At 45.0% G+C, this 19,467-nt stretch overlaps 1 protein-coding gene across 3 annotated transcripts; it reads left to right on the top strand.

Moving 5' to 3' along the window:
- The first annotated feature begins 1,272 nt into the window (after positions 1–1,272).
- CMPK2 (cytidine/uridine monophosphate kinase 2) lies at positions 1,273–17,513 on the top strand. 3 transcript variants are annotated; one of them, XM_074393591.1, is made up of 5 exons: positions 1,273–2,241; positions 3,991–4,105; positions 6,174–6,375; positions 10,226–10,568; positions 12,069–12,742. In XM_074393591.1, exons 1-4 carry the CDS (start codon positions 1,567–1,569, stop codon positions 10,551–10,553), a joined length of 1,320 nt encoding a protein of 439 aa, XP_074249692.1. In that variant the 5' UTR covers positions 1,273–1,566; the 3' UTR covers positions 10,554–10,568; positions 12,069–12,742. The 3 variants fall into 3 exon arrangements, with proteins under 3 accessions (XP_074249692.1, XP_074249697.1, XP_039316546.2); XM_039460612.2 differs by lacking the exons at positions 10,226–10,568; positions 12,069–12,742 and adding exons at positions 14,185–14,418; positions 15,856–17,513 and having other exon boundaries at positions 1,354–2,241; XM_074393596.1 differs by lacking the exon at positions 12,069–12,742 and having other exon boundaries at positions 1,283–2,241; positions 10,245–10,475.
- Positions 17,514–19,467: the final 1,954 nt, after the last annotated feature.

The following is a 19,467-nucleotide window of genomic DNA, read 5'->3' as shown; positions in this document are numbered from 1 at the left end:
ACAGGGAGAAGGTGGCCTCAGAAAAAAACAAACCCTGCTGGCACCTCGATCTCCAACTTCTCTGGTCTCCTGAACTTCAAGAAAATACATTTTCTGTTGTTTAGGCTGCCCAGTCTGTAGTATTTTGTGATGGCAGCCAGGATAGAGTAATACATCCAGAGAGGTGGATGGCATAGGGAAAAGAGGCCAAGCAGGCTTGAAGATGCAGCGCTGACTTAAAGGGGTGAAAGGAAGACTCTTGCTTTCGTATACTACAAACATGTGAAACCATCTGCACGTGCTAAATGTCCAAAACTGAAATTCCTCATAGAGTATAAAAACGATTCTATTCTCAAAGAGCTAAACAATTTTAAACTTCTAATTTCTCTTGGCCTATTAACTCACATGCCAACCACCTACCTATATTTCATGTTTGTTAAAAGACTTCAGAATTAAACATAACCCCAAGTTTACGTCCAACTTGATGAAGACATAAAAAATACAACTGCTTTCAGCTCATCGAATGTTTTCAATCTTTGTCTCTATTCTAATTTTTTAAATTTTCCCTGGGGATTATTATCCTTTGGTTTGCTTTTGGTTTGCTTGACATCATTTTTAAAAGGCATCAGTTAATGAGTAAACACAGAATAAAATATCCACGTAACTGGGCAAACACGGTTACCCTGTTAGGCAGTTACCCTATCGCGCAGCAACAGTGCTGATGCTGGACTGTGGCAGGCAGAGGATGCTATCCTGATACACTTCACCGTAGTGCAGGAAACGGCAATTTGGTGAATGAAAGGCGATTTCGAGGTGCCAGTCTGGGCGACGCTTCCCAGTTGGAGAGTCAACAAAAGGGAGAGGGCAATTCCGAGAAGAGGGAAATGCTTGCGCATAGGTAAGTCAGTGCACGGGTGAGTCAGTGCACAGATGAGTGAGTGCACAGGTGACATGAGATACTGGAGAGGGAAGAGCCAGATCTGCTCCCTGTTCCCGCGGCAAAGCAGCTCTGCGGGATTGGAGGGGCGGGGACGCGCGGTCAAAACTGGGAGCTGAGGTCAGGGAAGGCGCCCACGGTCTGCAGCGCCTGGTCAGTCATCCAAGGGCGGTAGTGCGCCTGCACGTGCGCGATGGAGAGCCAGTTACACCGGGAAGGGACTTCTCTGACCCTCTGTCCCTCGCGCGCGTGCACCCCGCCCCCACTCCATGCACCCGGCAGAAGCCGCAGAGGAAGTCAAACCAGGGTCGGGGCCACCAGTCACCCACAGAACGCACAGGGAGCTACCTTGGGGCCGAGAGCCCAGGTCCTCATTCGGTGCGCCGCGCACCTGGGGCCTCGAGGCCGAGCGTTTGCTCCCGAGCGCCTGCTGTTTACCGCGCAGATCTCGCGGCGAAGAGGCGAGGCCGGAAGGGCGCCCTTTCCACAGGGCTCCTGCCCCGCCGGGGTTTCGTTTTCCCGCAGCGCTTCGCTTTCGTTTTCCCTCAGGGCTTCGCTTTCCTTTTCCCGCCGTCGCCTCGCTCCCCCCACCTCCACGGGTTTGGTTTTCGAGGCGCGGCCGAGGGCGGGGTCGACCGCCCGGCGCGCCCATGGCCTTCGCCCGCCCGCTCCTGCGCGGGCGACTCTCGGGGCCACGAGTCGGGCGGCGCGGGGTCTGCGCTAGGGCCATGGCTCCGCCGCGCCGCTTCGTCCTGGAGCTCCCCGACTGCAGCCTGGCTCACTTCGCCCTGCGCGCCGACGCCCCCGGCCACGCGGACGCCCCCGACCCCCGCCTGGCGGCGCTGCTGGGGCCTCCGGAGCGCAGCTACTCGCTGTGCGTGCCTGTGGCCCCGGGCGCCGGTTGCGGGGCGCGGGTCCGGGCGGCGCGGCTGCACCACCGCCTGCTCCACCAGCTGCGCCGCGGCCCCTTCCGGCGGTGCCAGCTGCTCAGGCTGCTCTGCTACTGCCCGGGCGGCCAGGCCGGCGGCGCGCAGCACGGCTTCCTGCTGCGCGACCCCCAGGATGACCCAGACACCCGGCGCGCGCTCCTGGAGCTTCTGAGCGCCTGCCAGGAGGCACCGCGCACACACCTGGGAGAGTTCGAGGCCGATCCGCCCGGCCAGCTGTGGCAGCGCCTCTGGGAGGTGCAGGGAGGCCGGTGCCTTCAGGTGGGCTGCGCACGCGTCGTGCCCACCCCGGAGCCCCCGCTGCACCCGGTCGTGCCAGACCTGGCCAGTTCCGTTGTCTTCCCGAACAGGGAAGTCGCCCGGGCCGTGTTGGAGGAGGTAAGAGTTCTGTCCCTTTCCAGCGCCCAGCGTGGCCTCGGAACCCTTCAGACCAGAGAACTGGACCAAGAGGCTCCTCTGTAAAGCCGGTTCTTGCCTGGGTGGTTTGTTTATTTCTGTTCACAAATCAGGTAGGGAAGGTGGCCTGTGTGTCAGGCAGCTCTTTCAAGATTCTTGTTTACAAGTCATGCAACGTGATGCGGGACAGAGCCCAGCACCAAGCTGTGCCATGCTTTTTCTAAAAGCATCGGACAGCACTAAGGAGGGGTAAAGGGGCTGCCTGGAGGGAGGGAAGATGATGTCAGCTGGGAAGTAATTTATTTGCTTTTGATCACCGTTCGAGGATCGTGGGGTGAAAAAGAAAATGCGTTAGTTTAGGAGGTTTAAGAAACTTAGACTTAGGCCGGGCGCGGTGGCTCAAGCCTGTAATCCCAGCACTTTGGGAGGTCGAGGCGGGTGGATCACGAGGTCAAGAGATCGAGACCATCCTGGTCAACATGGTGAAACCCCGTCTCTACTAAAAATACAAAAAATCAGCTGGGCATGGTCACGCGTGCCTGTAATCCCAGCTACTCAGGAGGCTGAGGCAGGAGAATTGCCTGAACCCAGCAGGCGGAGGTTGCGGTGAGCCGAGATCGCGCCATTGCACTCCAGCCTGGGTAACAAGAGCGAAACTCCGTCTCAAAAAAAAAAAAAAAAAGAAAAAGAAAGAAACTTAGACTTAAATAGTGTTTACCTACCGACTGGCGTGAACCTGTGCAGGGCACTCAGTTGCTCTGTTTTCCTCTTTGGCTTGTACAATTCCCATCTTGGGGTGTTGTCCTGATGATTACGGAGACATCTGACTCACAGCAGGTACTCAAAGACAGAGACTGAAGATTCTTTCTGACCGCAGGCTAGGCAGATGTCCTGTGACAAGGATGACCCCTGAGGATGCCCCATGGATCTTGGGAATATTTTCCAACCTATCCCACAGCCTTGTAGAGCAGTTAAGAGTGCAATATCAGCCATTTGTCTTTAAATGCAAACTCTGGCATTTATTAACTGTGTCGCTTCGAAGTAGTTTCTTCAACTCTCTGCCTCCGTTTCCTTAATTCATAAGATGGGAATAATAATAGTCCCCTCTCCCCTTCCCCAGAGCGATCACAGAGATTGGCTGAATACTTGTAAAGCACTTAGAAGATTGCCTTGCTCAGAGCGAGCACATAAGTAAGTGCCTGGACCTCGCTGTGAGATGCTGTGAGCATGCAGTGAGATAATGCACATTGAGGAACTGGGGATTCCCAGGGGGACGCTGCTCTGCTGGCTTCATGATTGCAGTGCTTGGCTCTTTTTCTCAGCCCTCTGAGAGACTAGGAGAGGACATGTTGCACATGCAGCCCACTGTGTAGCTGATTACCCATTCTTGTGACACAATGTTCCCAGCGGGCCTGTAGTTCCATGGTTTCTGTGTCACAGGACATCATGATGACGTGCCTTGCCTGGTCTGTCTCAAAGCTGCTCAGTGAGGGCAGCAGGCTACCGAGCGATCCAGACAGGGACAGCTTTTTCGAACCTCAGCTATTCAATATAAAAGAAAACACTGCAGCCCATCTTAGCTTCAAACTACTCTGAATTCCCATGGCCTGGCAGGGTGCTCAGTATAACTTAGGCCTTATTAGCATTCGGCAGTCTTGTCCTCAGCAATTTAGGTGTGATTTCTGCAACAACCACTGGCTTCACTGCTGATGGATAGGTGTTGTTTTACAGTGTACCTCCTTTATTCCTGAAGCCCGGGCGGTGCTTGACCTAGTTGACCGGTGCCCGAAACAGGTCCAGAGAGGAAAGTTCCAGGTTGTTGCCATCGAAGGACTGGATGCCACTGGTAAGATAATATTACCTTTTAGTTATAGGCAATGACATTAACTGATTAGTTGCAGAAACAGAAATCGTTCCTTTATATGGAGCCTTATGTGTCCCCTTACTGTGTGGCAGGCTGTGTGTGAGGCAGGCCCTGCAGTGCAGAGATGAATAAGACCTTCAGTGTGAAGCAGCGTGAGATGTGGATGCGGAGCGTTAATGCTCTAGTGGAACGCAGGAAGTGCACTGAATCTGGCCTCTGGGGGGGTTTGTGGCGCGGCGTGCATGGTCAGGGGTGATACCTGGTTTGTATTTTAAGTACAAGTAGGAGTTGTGAGGTGATGAAAGCAGGAAAGGTCCTCTAGACAGAAGAAATAACATGGGCAAAGTTAAAGTTGTAAGGACTTGAACCAGGGTGGCGTGTCCAGGAACCACAGGAAATTCAGGGATTCTTTTGGAGCAAACTGTGGAAGACCTAGGAAATGGAAGGGAAAAAAGTCTTCTGAGCTGTCAAACTTAGCTCATAATACAATGGATGTGCTCACATTAGACCAAAACACAAAAGGGTCGGCAATGCTGCTCCTGTGGCAGAGGAGACACTGAGGAGAGGGCTGGTCTTGGAGAACTCTAGCATCCCGTGGTTCAGCACAGGAGTTTCCGTTCCAGTGTAAACTTGAAGGGTACAGACTTGTACTTTTAACAAATAAAAGACAACTTTCATATAGAGGCTCTTGTGTACCCCACTAAACAGATGCAGCACAGGTGGTGGCCCATGTTGACCATCCTGGCTCCATTTGAATGATCAGGCCATGTCTTGGCCTTCAGGGGACCAGCTGTCCACTCAAGTGTACTGGCTGTGCCCGAACCAGTCATAGTTTCTTTCAGCCACAGAGGGAATTGGAACACCATCAGCCCTTCAGCTGATACGTTTTGCTGATCATTTATTTTGTGCCTACAGCTAATTTAGATTTGGTGGGATTACAGGAGATATAAAAATTCAACCTCAGCACAGCATCCACACATATAGACGTTACAGGGAGATAGCATAGCGTGGCAGAAAGAACACAGGCTAGTGTTTCTGTTTGCCCTGCATTTGCATCCTGCCCCCAGGCTTGCCAGGAGGGTGAGTTTGGGTACATTTGTGCACTTCTCCAGTGCTCAGTTTCTTCATCTGTAAGATGATTAAATAATAACTGTTTTGCAGGGTCACTAGGAGAATTAGGAGCACAATGTGCTGAGTACTTGGATCTTAGTAGACACTGAAATGGTAGCTACTGTTAGGACCTATCCTGACAATCCAAGAAAAAAAGAAAATAGACAGTTGGCAATAAAGTGGTAAGTGTGTGATAGAGAAACATGTAAATAAATTGAAACAGTGGGAGGTCAGAGAAGTTAGTGCGCAGCATGCTGGAGTAAATCATCTCATCACCACCTGTCCTGAGCTGCAGGCAGCAGCTGAGAATTGTGAGATGGGCTCTGACAAGGGGCTAATCTGTCACCCAAGGCTGTTCAAGGGGGACTCAGAAAGTCAGGGAGGCCTAAGCCGTGCCTTTGAGGAGGAAGCTGAAGCCTAAAGCAGACACAAAAGCTCTAAAGGCCGAGCCCAAAGGGGCAAGCGCAGGAGTGAGTGGTAGAACCAGGGCTGGAAATTGGAAAGGGATTACACAGAAGTGGAAGCAGGATATGGAGAAGGTAGAAAGAGAGGAGGGGTGAGAAGAGTCGCCGTGGATGCCAGGCTTGGGTTTGTCAACTATAGACAGAGAAAGAGGAGAGAATGTCCTCAGGTTGGGGAACATGGTAAGAGGGTAAGCAGTAGCTGGGCTGCCAGGAATGAAAGTCATACATCAAAGGGCCTCTTGTATCTGGACTCCCAACCCTGGATTTGATCACTAACCAAAATTGCTTCCTCCAGATTTCCTAACAGCACGCAGAGGAATCCTAACTCCCTGTAGGTCTCTATCATTTTATAAAGAATCCTGTTGTTTAGTCTACTCCTTTGATTTGCAGGTGGAGAGAATGTCTTTGCTCTTTCTAAGTCAATATGAACTTCTGGGCTATGGTTAAGATGTGTATACTTTGTGTGTGACCTGCAGGTAAAACCACAGTGACCCAGTCAGTTGCAGATTCGCTTAAGGCTGTCCTCTTAAAGTCACCACCTTCTTGCATTGGCCAGTGGAGGAACATCTTTGATGATGAACCAGCTATCATTAGAAGAGCTTTTTACTCTTTGGGCAATTATATTGTGGCCTCCGAAATAGCTAAAGAATCTGCCAAGTCTCCTGTGATTGTAGACAGGTAGGTATAAGATGCCTTGAATTAGGTATTTTCTCCCTAATATATAAGTTTGTGTGTGTGTGTATGTGTGTGTGTGTGTGTGTGTGTGTGTGTGTGTATGTATATGCCATGACAAAATTGTGTTTAAGTCAAACTGTATTATGATAATAATAGGAATGCTGCTTATGAATTGTTAATTACCTACCGCAGTGCCTGGCATTTGCTAGAGAATTGCATATATAATACTAATATCTGGAATTATAATTTGGGTAGGTGAATATTAAATGTTATTCTGAGTTTACTGATGAGTAATATAGATCTCAAAAAGGTAAGCTGGAAATAGCATATTGGAGACCTTAATGAGTCTATACTTTCAGTTATTTATTTGTTCATTGGTTTATTCAACAAATACTTATTGGACACCTCCTGTGTGTCAAAAACTAGTCTCAGTTTAGAGGATTGAATGATAAATGAGTGTATTAGTCCATTTTCATGTTGCTGATAAAGACATACCCAAGACTGGACAATTTACAAAAGAAAGAGGTTTAATGGACTTATAGTCCAGTGGAACTGTGAGTCCATTAAAGCTCTTTCTTCTGTAAACTGGGGAGACCTCACGATCATGGTGGAAGGTAAAAGGTACATCTCACATGGCAGCAGACAAGAGTAGAGAGCGTGTGCAGAGACACTCCCCTTTTTAAAACCATCAGGTCTCATGAGACCTATTAACAACCATGAAAACAGCATGGGAAAGACCTCCCTCCTTGATTTAATTACCTCCCACCAGGTCACTCCCACAACACATGAGAATTCAAGGTGAGATTCGGGTAGGAACAGAGCCACATCACATCAATGAGATAGATAATTCCCTGCTTTCATGGAGCAAACTTAACATTGTAGGAGAAGAAAATTATCAAGTGAGCAAATACATAAGATAATACATAAGATGAGGTAAGATAATATCAAAGCATGATAAACGCAGGGAAGGGGAAAAATCAAAGTAATGTGCTAGAGATTGGCTAACTCCTGACGAGATACGGTTTAGGAAGGCCTGTCTGAGACACTACCATTAGTCAGAGTCCTGATCTAAAAAAAAAAAAAAAAAAAAAAAAAAAGTGAAAATTCCAGGTAACAGAAAGCACTGTGGAGAGAGAAATCTGCAAGAATGAAACTACGACTGAAATAATTTAATGTATTTGATGACTAGAAGATGTTCTATGTTCTGGAAACATAGTAGATGAGGAGGTGATTTGTAGATGAATGGGTCTGTAAGGCTTGTAGGCCATGGCATAGAGTGAATTTTCTTCTGAGTGCACTGGGGAGCCACTGGAATGTTTCTGATGAAGGAGAGACATAAGCTGATTTATACCTTAAAAATTCAGCTGTAAGAAACAGCTTTAGGTCAGGTGCAGTGGCTCACACCTGTAATCCCAGTACTTTGGAAGGCTGAGGTGGGAAGAATGCTTGAGCCCAAGAGTTCAAGACCAGCCTTGGTAACCTAGTGAACCCTCATCTCTACAAAAAGTAATGAAAAGTAGCTGGTCATGGTGGCACTCACCTGTAGTCCCAGCTACTTAGTAGACTCGAGAAGGAATCCGTTGAGCCCAGGAGGTTGAGGCTGCAGTGAGCAAAGGAGGGCCTTGTCTCAAAAAAAAAAAAAAAAAGAAAAGAAATAGAAATCCCCAAAACAATAAAACGAAAAGCACAAAAAAGAAAAAGAAAAAAATAAATAAATAGCTTTAAAAATGCTGTAAGAAAAGAGAAAGGACATGACAAGCAGATCATACTGAATTTACATCATGAGGACTCAGGAATAAGAAAATTATGGCCACTGTGAGATTCTATTTTATTCCCATCTGGTTGGTGAAAACTACTGTAACTAAAAGTTTCCTCATATGATATGGATCAGTAAAAACTTGCATATGATGCTGGTCAGAGCATATCATGTGATACTGGCACAATCACTTGGAGAGCAGTTTGAGAAGATGTAGCAAAGTGGAAGATCGCTCCTGCCTGCTGCAGAAACACTCACAAAAGTTGCTTTCAGCTTCCTTTATACCATTGCAGAATTTGAAAAACCGAAAGCCCAACAACAGAACAGAGCATAAATACCAGCATATTTACAAAGCGGGGAACCATAGAGCAGTGTAAACACGCTGTGGAATGCACGAGGGCACACGCATTACAAAACCATAATGTTGAATGAAAATGTCAAGTTGCCAAAAGATGTTCAGTAGAATCCACCCACAGTTATCCATACTGCAAAGAGTAGAGAGGTGAAAGGATGCTGAACAGTAAGAAAGTTGTGCTCTGAGAAGCAGAGATAAATGTGGTTGATAAGGTGTTCAGAAGGGCTTTGATTGCAATTGGATTATTTCTTAATATTTCTTGAGTACTCATTGTATTCTCTCTGAAGATTTACTTATTTTTGTAAAGATAAGCGATTGCATTGAAGTATGGCATATTTGGAAAAGAACATTAATGATAAATGTGAATCTCAAGGAATTTCAAGAAGTGAACAGAGTCAAGTCACTTGCGCTCAGATCAAGAATGAGAGTCTGCCACAGCCCCTACACCCCCATTCTGCCCCCACCCAGTCACTGCCCATTTCCTCCCTAGGGGTAGGAACTGTTCCAACTGCCGTAGCCATATGTTAGTTCTGCCCGTTCTTAAACTGCCTACAAATGCAACTATTTGTTAGGTATTGAGTTCTATTTGCCCCTGACTTCTTTCATACTGTTGAAAAAAACACGTGCTTTGAAAGAAGAGACCTTCCAAATAGGCTTTGTGTAAGCAACATGGCTGTTTATTCACCTGGGTGCAGGTGGGCTAAGGCCGAAAAGCACATTAGCGAAGGGCAGTGGGATAGGAGTTGGTTTTATCGATTTGGGTAGTTTTTTGGGGGGCGGGGGTGTTGTAGAGTAAGATCAGTTACAGTGGTGGAGGTTAGGGAGCAAGGAGTATACAGGACCACGAGTTCAGTTACAATGGCAGGGTTGGACAGAGGTATTTACATCGTCATAACAACAGTTAAGATGGCAGGGTTGGGTGAGGGGCTTGTCCAGGGAAGCAGTCACGGTCAACAGCGGACGCAGGCGGTGGGTGGGAGACATCAGCTGAGGCAAGCAGGACCTCAGACTTTGAGGCTCCAGGCTTGTGCATGGAGGCCTGGCACATGCCACATGTGTTTTTCAGATTTGCCTCTGTTGTCGTGAACTAGCCTTTATACAGTTTTGGTGCACGTGTGGTTGTAATTCTGTTGCGTAGATTCCAGGAGCAGAGCTGCAGGGGCATGGGTCTTGTGGCTGCTCAGGTTTGGTAGGTATTGCAAAAGTATTCTAAAGAGAGCGAAAGAATGTTGAGTCTCCTCCGCTCCCCACAGCAGTGTCTGCCAATTCTCTGTGACTACCAGCCCTGCTGGCATTTAGAATTACCAGGCTTTAATTTTGACTTCTCTAGCTTTTCCACTTGTTCCTGATGGGTAAGTTTGTCACTTAAAAGCTGATTTGTGGTATCTGTACACAGAACTACTACTCCTTTCTTGAAACAGTATCTTTCTCTGTACACTTTTCTGTATGTCTGAAATATTCCCTCAAGAGACCACCCTGAGTGTATGTGGAGAATAAAGTGTGTGGTGGGGGAGGGACAAGAAAGGAAACAGAATCAGCTTGAAGGTTGTTGCAGTCTAGACTGTGATGGCTGATGGCTCATGAGTAGTTTTAACCCTGGGATGGCAATAAGGTTGGCAGTGGGGATAACACAATAACGATTCCTTTCTTTTTCTTTTTTTTTCTTTCTTTCTTTCTTTTCTTTTCTTTTCTTTTCTTTTTTTTTTTTTTTTTTTTTTTTTTTTTTTTTTTTTGACATGGAGTTTTGTTCTTGTTGCCCAGGCTGGAGTGCAATGGTGCAATCTTGGCTCACAGCAACCTCTGCCTCTGGGGCTCAAGCAATTCTCCTGCCTCACCCTCCCTAGTAGCTGGGATTACAGGCATGTGCCACCACACCCAACTCCACACCCAGCTAATTTTGTATTTTTAGTAGAGATGGGGTTTCTCCATGTAGGTCAGGCTAGTCTCAAACTCCCAACCTCAGGTGATCAGCCTGCCTCGGTCTCCCAAAATGCTGAGATTACAAGAATGAGCCACCACACCAGGCCCACAATAATAATTTCAAAGTTGGCAAGTTATGTGGAATCTTAGGATGAACTGAAGAGGGTAAGAAATCTTGTTCCTTTATGGGAAGGCTTTTCCTAGAAAATGTTTTTGTCCTGTTGTTAACATGCCTGATGTTATCATATGTGATATCTGTGTTAGTTCATCCTTACACTGCTATAAAGACATCCTGAGACTAGATAATCTATAAAGAAAAGAGGTTTAGTTGACTGACAGTTCTGCATGGCTATATGGGAGGCATGGCTGGGGAGGCGTCAGGAAATGTACAGTCATGGCAGAAGGTGAAGGGGAAGCAATGGCAACAGGAGAGAGAGAGAGTGAGTGAAGCAGGAAGGGCTACACACTTTTAAATACCCAGATTTTGTGACAACTCACCATCACGAAAACAGCAACGGGGGAGTCCGCCCCCATGATCCAGTCCACAACCACCAGGCCTCATCTCCAACAGTGGAAATTACTAGGTTAGTGCAAAAGTCATTGCGGTTTTTGGTGTTACTCTTTTTTTTTTTTTTTTTGAGATGGAGTTTTGCTCTTGTTACCCAGGCTGGAGTACAATGGCGTGATCTCGGCTCACCGCAACCTCCGCCTCCTGGGTTCAGGCAATTCTCCTGCCTCAGCCTCCTAAGTAGCTGGGATTACAGGCACACACCACCATGCCCAGCTAATTTTTTGTATTTTTAGTAGAGACGGGGTTTCACCATGTTGACCAGAATGGTCTCGATCTCTTGACCTCGTGATCCACCCGCCTTGGCCTCCCAAAGTGCTGGGATTACAGGCGTGAGCCACCGCGCCCGGCCCCTGATGCTACTCCTAATGGCAAAAACTGCAATGACTTTTGCACCAACCTAATACTATTTGAGGTGAGATTTCAGTGGGGACAAAGAACCAAACCATATTGATACATTTTTTGATACAGCCCTCTTTATTTCAAAGAGAAAGACTAAGGTTTTCCTAGTAGGGTGTGACTTTCCTAGGCACATTATTTCCTAGGATGCCAGTGGATCCTGAAGCAGTGCTGGCTTCCATGTGCAGGCAGGGATTTCTATGCTCTGTGTCCAGTTTTCTGATCTGTTAAGTGGGGACACTCATGCCCCTTCCCTGCCTACTGTCGAGACTTATGATGAAGATCCAGTGACTTGATGTGTGCGGACGTGCCCTGAAGATAGGAAATTGCTGTTAAAATGTAAAGCATTATTATAGGAGCTGTGTATAATGCATTGGCAAATTGCTTTTGATTTGAACTAATGTGGCTGCCCTGATGGCAGGATTGGAGAAGACTAAATAGTGGGAAGCATCTGAAATTGATGGCCTAAGGGTGTGATTGTTTAAAACAAGCAGCCCTGTTGTCAGTGGGAGAACTCTATAGAAAACAGGTCCCTAATTCTTTCCCTTGATTTGTCTTCTTTGTGTGTGTGAATTGTCTGCAATTTAATTCTTTAAAGAAATGCTGTATCACCTTGTCAGATGAAAAGAAAAGAGCAGTTATTTGTTGTCTTTGTGGGTTTTGTTCATGTTTAAAGATTTTAATGAAATCCATTTTAGACAACACCATCATCTAGCTGAAAAATATGAGACAGGAATTTTTGATGGGAGCTGTGGTTAAGGTTGGAGACCTAATTATTCCTATTACCTTTGGAAATCTATTCTTGCTGGTGAGTTTTCTACAATAAAGAAGATTTTGAAAATTCAGATGATATCAGATTCTGCTTTCATAGGTAGGTATTTAATTCAGCGAATCTGGAACATGTGCAGATCATGATGTAAATTATAGTTTAAGTGCCAGAAAAGGAAAACTGAGACCCTTATTGGCTTTTCTGAGCATGGGGGACAAACTCCATCTGCTAGAGAAGGTGAAAGTACTAGCTTGTGAGTGAGGGGAGTTGAGTAAGTAACATATAGGAAGGTGTCCAGGCAGAATTCACAGGAGCTGGCAGTGGCCTGAAGCTCTCAGAGCACACTTTTGGAGGTGAACAAGGGCTTTGAAAGATGGATGGCATTGGGATTTTTAACTCCCAAGTGAATTTTTTACTCTTGTCCTTGTCACTGCTGTCCTGTGTTCCGTTATGATTTGCAATGATGCGGCTTTAGTTATAACCAGTGTCTGATAAGAATTAGATATTTATCTCATAATAACAGTATGATACAGTTCTTTTGTAAGCACTTGTCTGTATTTGCAACAATCATGTAAGGAAAACAAAGCTTGTATCATCTCTGTTTTCCAGATAAGGAAATTGAGACTGTATCAGCTTAGATGACTTTTAGCTACATCTACAAGCAAGTAGGGGAGCAGAGGCAGAATGAAGCACAGGTCAGGTGACACAGGGAATATATTATGCGGATACCACTGTGTACTTTTCACTGTGGAGAGGAGTTCAATTCTAAAATGATCAAAATTTTAGGACTTTAAATAATTGAAGGTGGTAATTTGAAAATACAGATGAGGAGGGGCCCCTGGGTACTTCTACGTTGGAATGTTTATATCATAAATATTTATTGTGGGTGATGGTTCTTTTACATTGGATCTGAATTGTCCATTTGGTCACTGAAAACTGGAAGATAGCATGAACATAGCAAGAGTCTAATAAGCTATGCCAATACATGAAATCATTTTAATTCATTTATTCATTTATACACCCAAAGAACATTCATTGCATTACTAAAACAGATGCATTACTAAAACAGATTTCCCACTCAAGAAATTACTGAATGGTGGAGACCAGGGATATTAACTTGTAACACGTAGCTCTAATTTACACTGAGGAGTTTTTCAGTAAGTCGGGTATAAAGGTTTTGAGAGTACGGACGAGAAAACAATCCGTCTTGCTTGGGGTCTTCCTGGGAGTCTGAAGGGAGAGGAGAATTTTGTTGGCTGACAACCTCACTCTCACCAGAGGAAAAGGTGTGCAGGTACAGACTAGGAGGGATGTTCTGGGTCTTAACTGGAGGCCAAGCATTTCCTGTAGGTAGTAAGATGCCACTAGGCATTTTTAAATGGAGGCTGATTTGAGTTTTGTTTATGGTAATGATGTTGTTTTCCTCCCCCAAAAGCATTTTTTATAACAGCCAGCAGAAAGAGCAACTGACTTGCTTGGGCTTGGGGGACTTTCATGGAGCTATGCGGGGCGCATTTGTCTCCGTGTCTCCTACTGAGGCACCAGCAGCAGACTGGATAGTGGGGAGACACAAAGAGCCGTCTACTCAGTTCCCAGAATGTGAATTTCATTGGCAAGTTTAATGTGAAAACGGTATAGGAACTGACATGGCCTTTCCAGGTTTTTAATCTGCCAAGACACAGCCCTTAAATACAAATGAACTACCGAACAGGCTCATCGTCCTCCATCACCCTCTGTTCTTTCTTAGAGGAACGTGTACAGCAGGACAAAAAAGATACAATGGAGGAGGCCACACTAAACAGGAGTTTGAGATGGGTCAGTGGGGCTGCGTGAAGAACACACTGCGTTGTTACTGTTGTCGATTTTATTTTTTAAACAATATTGTATAACTTTTTTTAGTTTATACAACCCAATTTTATTTAACTTATACAATACGAGAAAAACTTCTGTAGAGCCAACCCTGGTTTTATTATTCCCAGCTGCTGATTTGCAGATGCTGTTTTGACTTCTGCAGACAGAGAACTCACTACTCCTTTCCTTCTGAGGTACTGGCACAGCACGGCCACCTATGCCATAGCCACTGAGGTGAGTGGAGGTCTCCAGCACCTGCCCCCAGCCCATCACCCTGTATACCAGTGGCCAGAGGACCTGCTGAAACCTGACCTCATCCTGCTGCTCACCGTGAGTCCCGAGGAGAGGCTGCAAAGGCTGCAGGGCCGGGGCGTGGAGAAGACCAGAGAAGAAGCAGAACTCGAGGCCAACAGTGTGTTTCGTCAAAAGTAGGTGTCCTGATGCAGTGCAAGCAGCAGGCGTTCCTGAAGGGAGAGGAGACGCTGGCACTGGCTTTAGGGTTGTGAGGAAGTGATACTGTTTCCAGTTTTCAAATGCAAGAGGCAACTTCCTCTAAGTGACTTTAGCCCCTTTCAATGGGCTTGTCACCACAGGGCTGCAGCATTGTTATCTTAAAGCAAAGGTCATCAGACTGGGGATCAGACCCTGCTGCTGGTCCTGGCTGTGCTAGGAGCAGCTGCACCTGGAGAAGAGAGTAAGTCACTCTGTGCCTCAGCTTCCCCACAGAGCACTAGATGACGAGCTCATAGTAACATTTACCTATTAGGTGCTTCCCATGTGTCAGGCATTTTACTGATGTTATGTCATCCTTGCAAGAAAACATTAACCGTGTTTTACAGTTTACATTAAGGCTCAAAGGATTCAGTGATTAGTCTAAATGTACATAGCTCTTCGGTAGTAAAACCAGGATTAAAATCTTTCTGATTTTGCAGCCAGTGTGTTTGTTTTGATTAGAAAGTTATAAACACGAGGGCAGAAGAGAGTCTGGCCAGGCCCCCTGCCTTATGACTATGAATCAGTTCTACAGCACTGCCTTTAAAAACTGAAGCAGAAATATTTTCTCTAAACAATGATAGCACTGTTATCATAACATAGTAATGTTATAATATAAATAATGGTGGCTTCTGTGGGTAAAGTTACTATACTACTCCAATTGCTTGTATTAATTCCATTAAACCTCAGTCCACATTTGCAAGGAAGGTATTGTTTCAGTCTTCATTTTGCAGAAGAAGAAACTGAGGCACAGAGAGGATAAGAGATTTGACCAACTCACTTGGCTAGGAAGAGGTCAACCAGAGTTGGGAGTGCAGATGATACCTTGATGCCTCTGTTTTAACCCCAGTGCTATAATGATTCCATAAAGAAATAGGCACTAATCACTCTGTATACATATGAAGGCCAGCTGGCATGGAAAGGATGTGTAGATTTCTGGCAAAATATTAGAGGAGTCATCGGTGAAAACCATGCATATGTTAAGGACTCTGGCTTGTATGAAAATTATTCAGGGCATAGACTGGGGAGGATATTTGCCACCAAGCAAATCGCCTAAATTCTTTGAGCTTCAGTTGCTCTCTGTAAAACAGGGATGACAGTAGTCTCCCTTCTAAGGTTACTCTGAGAACTAAAAGAGAAAAATCATATAAAATGCTAATACTTGGCAGAAAACAAATGCTAGCTATTAAACATTATCATTCATTTATTATTTATTAAAATGCATCAGTGTCTTCTGTGAGCACAGCTAGTTACAGTGAGATAAGTGAGATGGGAAACTTATTTCAAGCTTTTTACTGTGGTAGGAAAAGAATATTAGTGGAAATAGCTGTGTGTAAAAGTTGACCAACACTTTGTGTTTTGCCTGTCCCCAGGGTAGAAATGTCCTACCAGCGGATGGAGAATCCTGGCTGCCATGTGGTTGATGCCAGCCCCTCCAGAGAAAAGGTCCTGCAGATGGTCTTAAGCCTAATACAAAATAGATATAATTAACTGTAGCTACTCTGATCAGGTGCCTTGTCTTAACTAGATCAGATGTTGTTTGGAACATCTACATGCACCGTTTGCTCTGCAGTGTTCCCAGATTTCTGTTGTACAAGCATGTTGTATGGCAGAAAACTGGAGAGCAGGCACCTTAATTTTACTTCAGCCATCGTACCTTCTTCTGACTGATGGACCCGTCGTTGGAATGGACCCTTTCATCATGTTCCAGTGAGAGACCAGCGATTGCTTTCTGCCTGGCATAGTAAACATTTCCTTGGAACATATGTTTCACTCCATCACCACCAAATCTCTGGAAGGCCTGTCTTAGTCAGACAGCTCCAGGTGTACAGAAGCAGCAGAGAAGATCTTCCAGATCAGCAGGGCCACTGCAGCCTCTCCTTCTCCTACACCGGCTTGCCGATGAGATCATGAGGTACCCAGCATTGGCTTCTTCCAGATCTGGTTGCACTCATCATGATAGGCTCACTGGGTCTCCCTCAGTCCCAAATTCTAGAGCCAAGAGTTCCTGCAGAAGCTGTCTATATGTCCTGGTTGTCCAAGGACACTCCTGCAGAGCCATTTTTGGGTAAGGGACACTTACAAAGAAGACATTGATCTTGTGTCTGAGGCTCAGAGCCCTTTTGATAGGCTTCTGAGTCATATATAAAGACATTCAAGCCAAGATGCTCCAACTTCAAATATACCAACCTCCTCTGAATTATATTTTGCTTATTTATATTCCTTTTCCTTTTTTCCAAAGTATGGCTCTGAATGGAATGCACATTTCCATTGAACTGGATGCATTTCACTTAGTCAATACATTAATTTATTTATATTAATCTATACATAATATGTTTCCTCAGCATAGGAGCTATGATTCACTAATTAAAAGTGGAGCCAAAACACTAAATACAATGTTTGTCATGTATTTTCATTATGCAAACTTAATATATGTTGCTCAATACGTACAGTGGATCTTGGAGTGAGGTTTCTTAGGAAATTAACTTGCACTTGACTGTCTCATGATTACACAGGAAATCGCCTGGATATCTCTTTAGATAGAAAACAGCTGAACGAAGGGGAAATCATAGAACTATGTGGCTTTAGGAAGTAGGCTGAGCCAGGTGATTACCTAAAATTCCTTCCAGTTTAAAGGCAGATAAATCTGTAAATTATTTTATCCTATCTACTATTTCTTAAGAAGACATTACTCTAACATAATTAAATTTAAGGCTTTATCAGGTTTACCCTACAGAATCTTAATTCTAATAAAGTTTCATGTTAACGTCGTAGAATTTTTAAGAAGAACTATAGGTAATTTCTATGTAATATATCTATGTATATGAAAATGTAATTGGTTTCAGTTGAAAGCATTTTAAAGCTGCTAAATAGCATTAGGGTTCATTGCAATGCGGCATCTAGCTGTATTATTGGTTGTATTTAATTTAAACATTTTGAAAGCGTATACCAGCAGCCTAGAAAAACAAACGATTAATGTATTTTTATGTCCCTTGCACATGAATAAACTTTGCTGTGGTTTACTAATCTATGCTGTCATGCTGGGTACGTATTGATTTGTCTGAAAAGTGCTTTCTCAGTTCCCCTTTTAATATTGTGATATAAAGGAGGGAAGTTTTGGTAAAGAAGATGAAAGTGTGAGCTGGCAGGCTGAGTGGAATTTGTGGTCAGCGTGCTTTCAGAGAAAGGGGAGGGTGATTGTTTTCTTTTAAATATCATTTCCTCATTACATACATTAAAGACTTTTTGTAATCCATTCTTTGTACACCTGGACTTTTTATACACTGGTAAGTATATATGACCTACAAGTATTAGATAAAATAGCACCACCTACCCTAAAACTAATGGCAACTTATTATTTGCTTAACTCTGCTCATTGCAGGATGACCTTCATTTTTGTTCCTGTGACAGACTATTAGCTGCCCCCCAATTTTTTCTTCCTTTCTTCCATGATAATAGAGTGTTTAGCCTGGAACATGGGTGTTGAGAATTCTTAGTGCATTTCCAAGGCTCTCTTACAGCTAGAGGTGGACAACTGGCTGATTTCTTGCCAATAGTATTCGAGCTGAAGGAATATCTGAAATGTCAAGAGGATATTATCCCTTTCCCCTTTAACTCTTGATATCAGCTATATTCAGAGGTGACAGTGAGCCATCTAAGGATCAAAAGATGACGATGACACTGGAAGTAGTCAGTTAGCTTGCCTTAGGTAAATAGCAGGAAGGATCCCTGGAGAGCCATCAGCCCACTGGTCAGTGCCTCACACCCACATAATGTAAAAAGCATCCTGGGAAAAAAAGCCAAGCTGCAGGCACTGAGAAGGGAACTAGCAAAGGGTGTTGTGCCTGGAGACATGCCCATGGCTGCACAGATAGGAGAACCTCTGGCTCATTCAGATCAAAGCTTGCACAAACCTCTGGTTCACTCAGATGAGGGAACAAGTTCTGGCATAAAAGGGACTTTGTCCTTTTGTATAGTCACCGGGCTCCCAGGAAAAAGTTCTTTCTCCTTTTTGTAGGAGTGGGCACAGTAGACTCCAGTGGGTTCCAGTGGCGCACTTTCCTTTCCTGGTTTTGGACTGATTTTGGCCTCTATGAATCATCAATCACTTCAGCCTCTGATTGGTCCTGCGCCAACGTTCTGGGTCAAACTTTAATTCCAGCTCCTGATAGGTCCCTGGGCCAAGCTAAGCAGTCTCTATGAATCATCACTTCAGCCCCTGATTGGTCCTAGGCCAAGGTCCCATGCCAGGCTTTCTGATTGGTCCTGGGCCAGGTGCCTGGCTGTGCTGAGTCACCTTCTCCAGGACAGCCTGCAGACTAAGCACATTCCTTCCCCTTTCTAGTTCATAAAACCCCCAGAACTGGCCTCATAGTAGGCACCTCATTAGGATAGTTTTCTTTTTGAGCTTATTAAACTTTCACTCCAACTTCACCCTGGTGTCTGCATGCCTTAATCTTCTTGGAAGTAGGACAAAAAACTTCCACACAATGGAAGACTGTTACATCTTGGTGCATTGGTAAGACTACAGCATATTTTGGTGCATTGGCCAGGAAGAAAGGAATTCATCAGAAGGGTAAGAGTTGACCTTTAACTTCAATTCTTTACTTGCATTTCTGAGGCTTCTTGTCTATTTTAATCTAGTTTCTTTTCACAGAGGGCCTAGCTTCTGTGTGGGATTAGAAGGTCCCAGGGCAACTGAAGGTTTCTGTTTGGGGCTACCTCTCAGTGTTTTCTGAAGGCCCTTGGACTAACTCCAGTCTCCACAGCACATCAGGGAGTCAGAACAAGGACTTCCAATCTTTTCTTAACACATTTTTGTTCTTTCTTCTTGTGGCTATCATGTCTCCTGTCTCTTCTTTGTATGCAGCATGTTGGTGTTTTTGCAACCTAGGGATATAATCTTGCTGGATAGAGTTAGTTAGTGTCTTAGTAATCAGTAATGTAATTCAAAGAGTGTTGTTTTGTGAATTCCTATAAATTGG

Source organism: Saimiri boliviensis, chromosome 1 (assembly GCF_048565385.1).
Source record: "Saimiri boliviensis isolate mSaiBol1 chromosome 1, mSaiBol1.pri, whole genome shotgun sequence".
NCBI classification, from domain to species: Eukaryota; Metazoa; Chordata; class Mammalia; order Primates; family Cebidae; genus Saimiri; species Saimiri boliviensis.
The sequence above is the reverse complement of the archived record's forward strand: the minus strand, read 5'-3'. Positions and strand labels throughout refer to the sequence as shown.

What these genes read in the sequence shown, in the direction of transcription:
- CMPK2 (XM_039460612.2), top strand. Translation starts at nt 1,567, where the DNA reads ATGGCCTTCGCCCGCCCGCTCCTGCGCGGGCGACTCTCGGGGCCACGA. An exon ending in CGAAGGACTGGATGCCACTG is followed by an intron (nt 4,106 to 6,173) that starts GTAAGATAATAT and finishes TGTGACCTGCAG; the next exon opens with GTAAAACCACAGTGACCCAG. An exon ending in TCTCCTGTGATTGTAGACAG is followed by an intron (nt 6,376 to 14,184) that starts GTAGGTATAAGA and finishes TTTCCTTCTGAG; the next exon opens with GTACTGGCACAGCACGGCCA.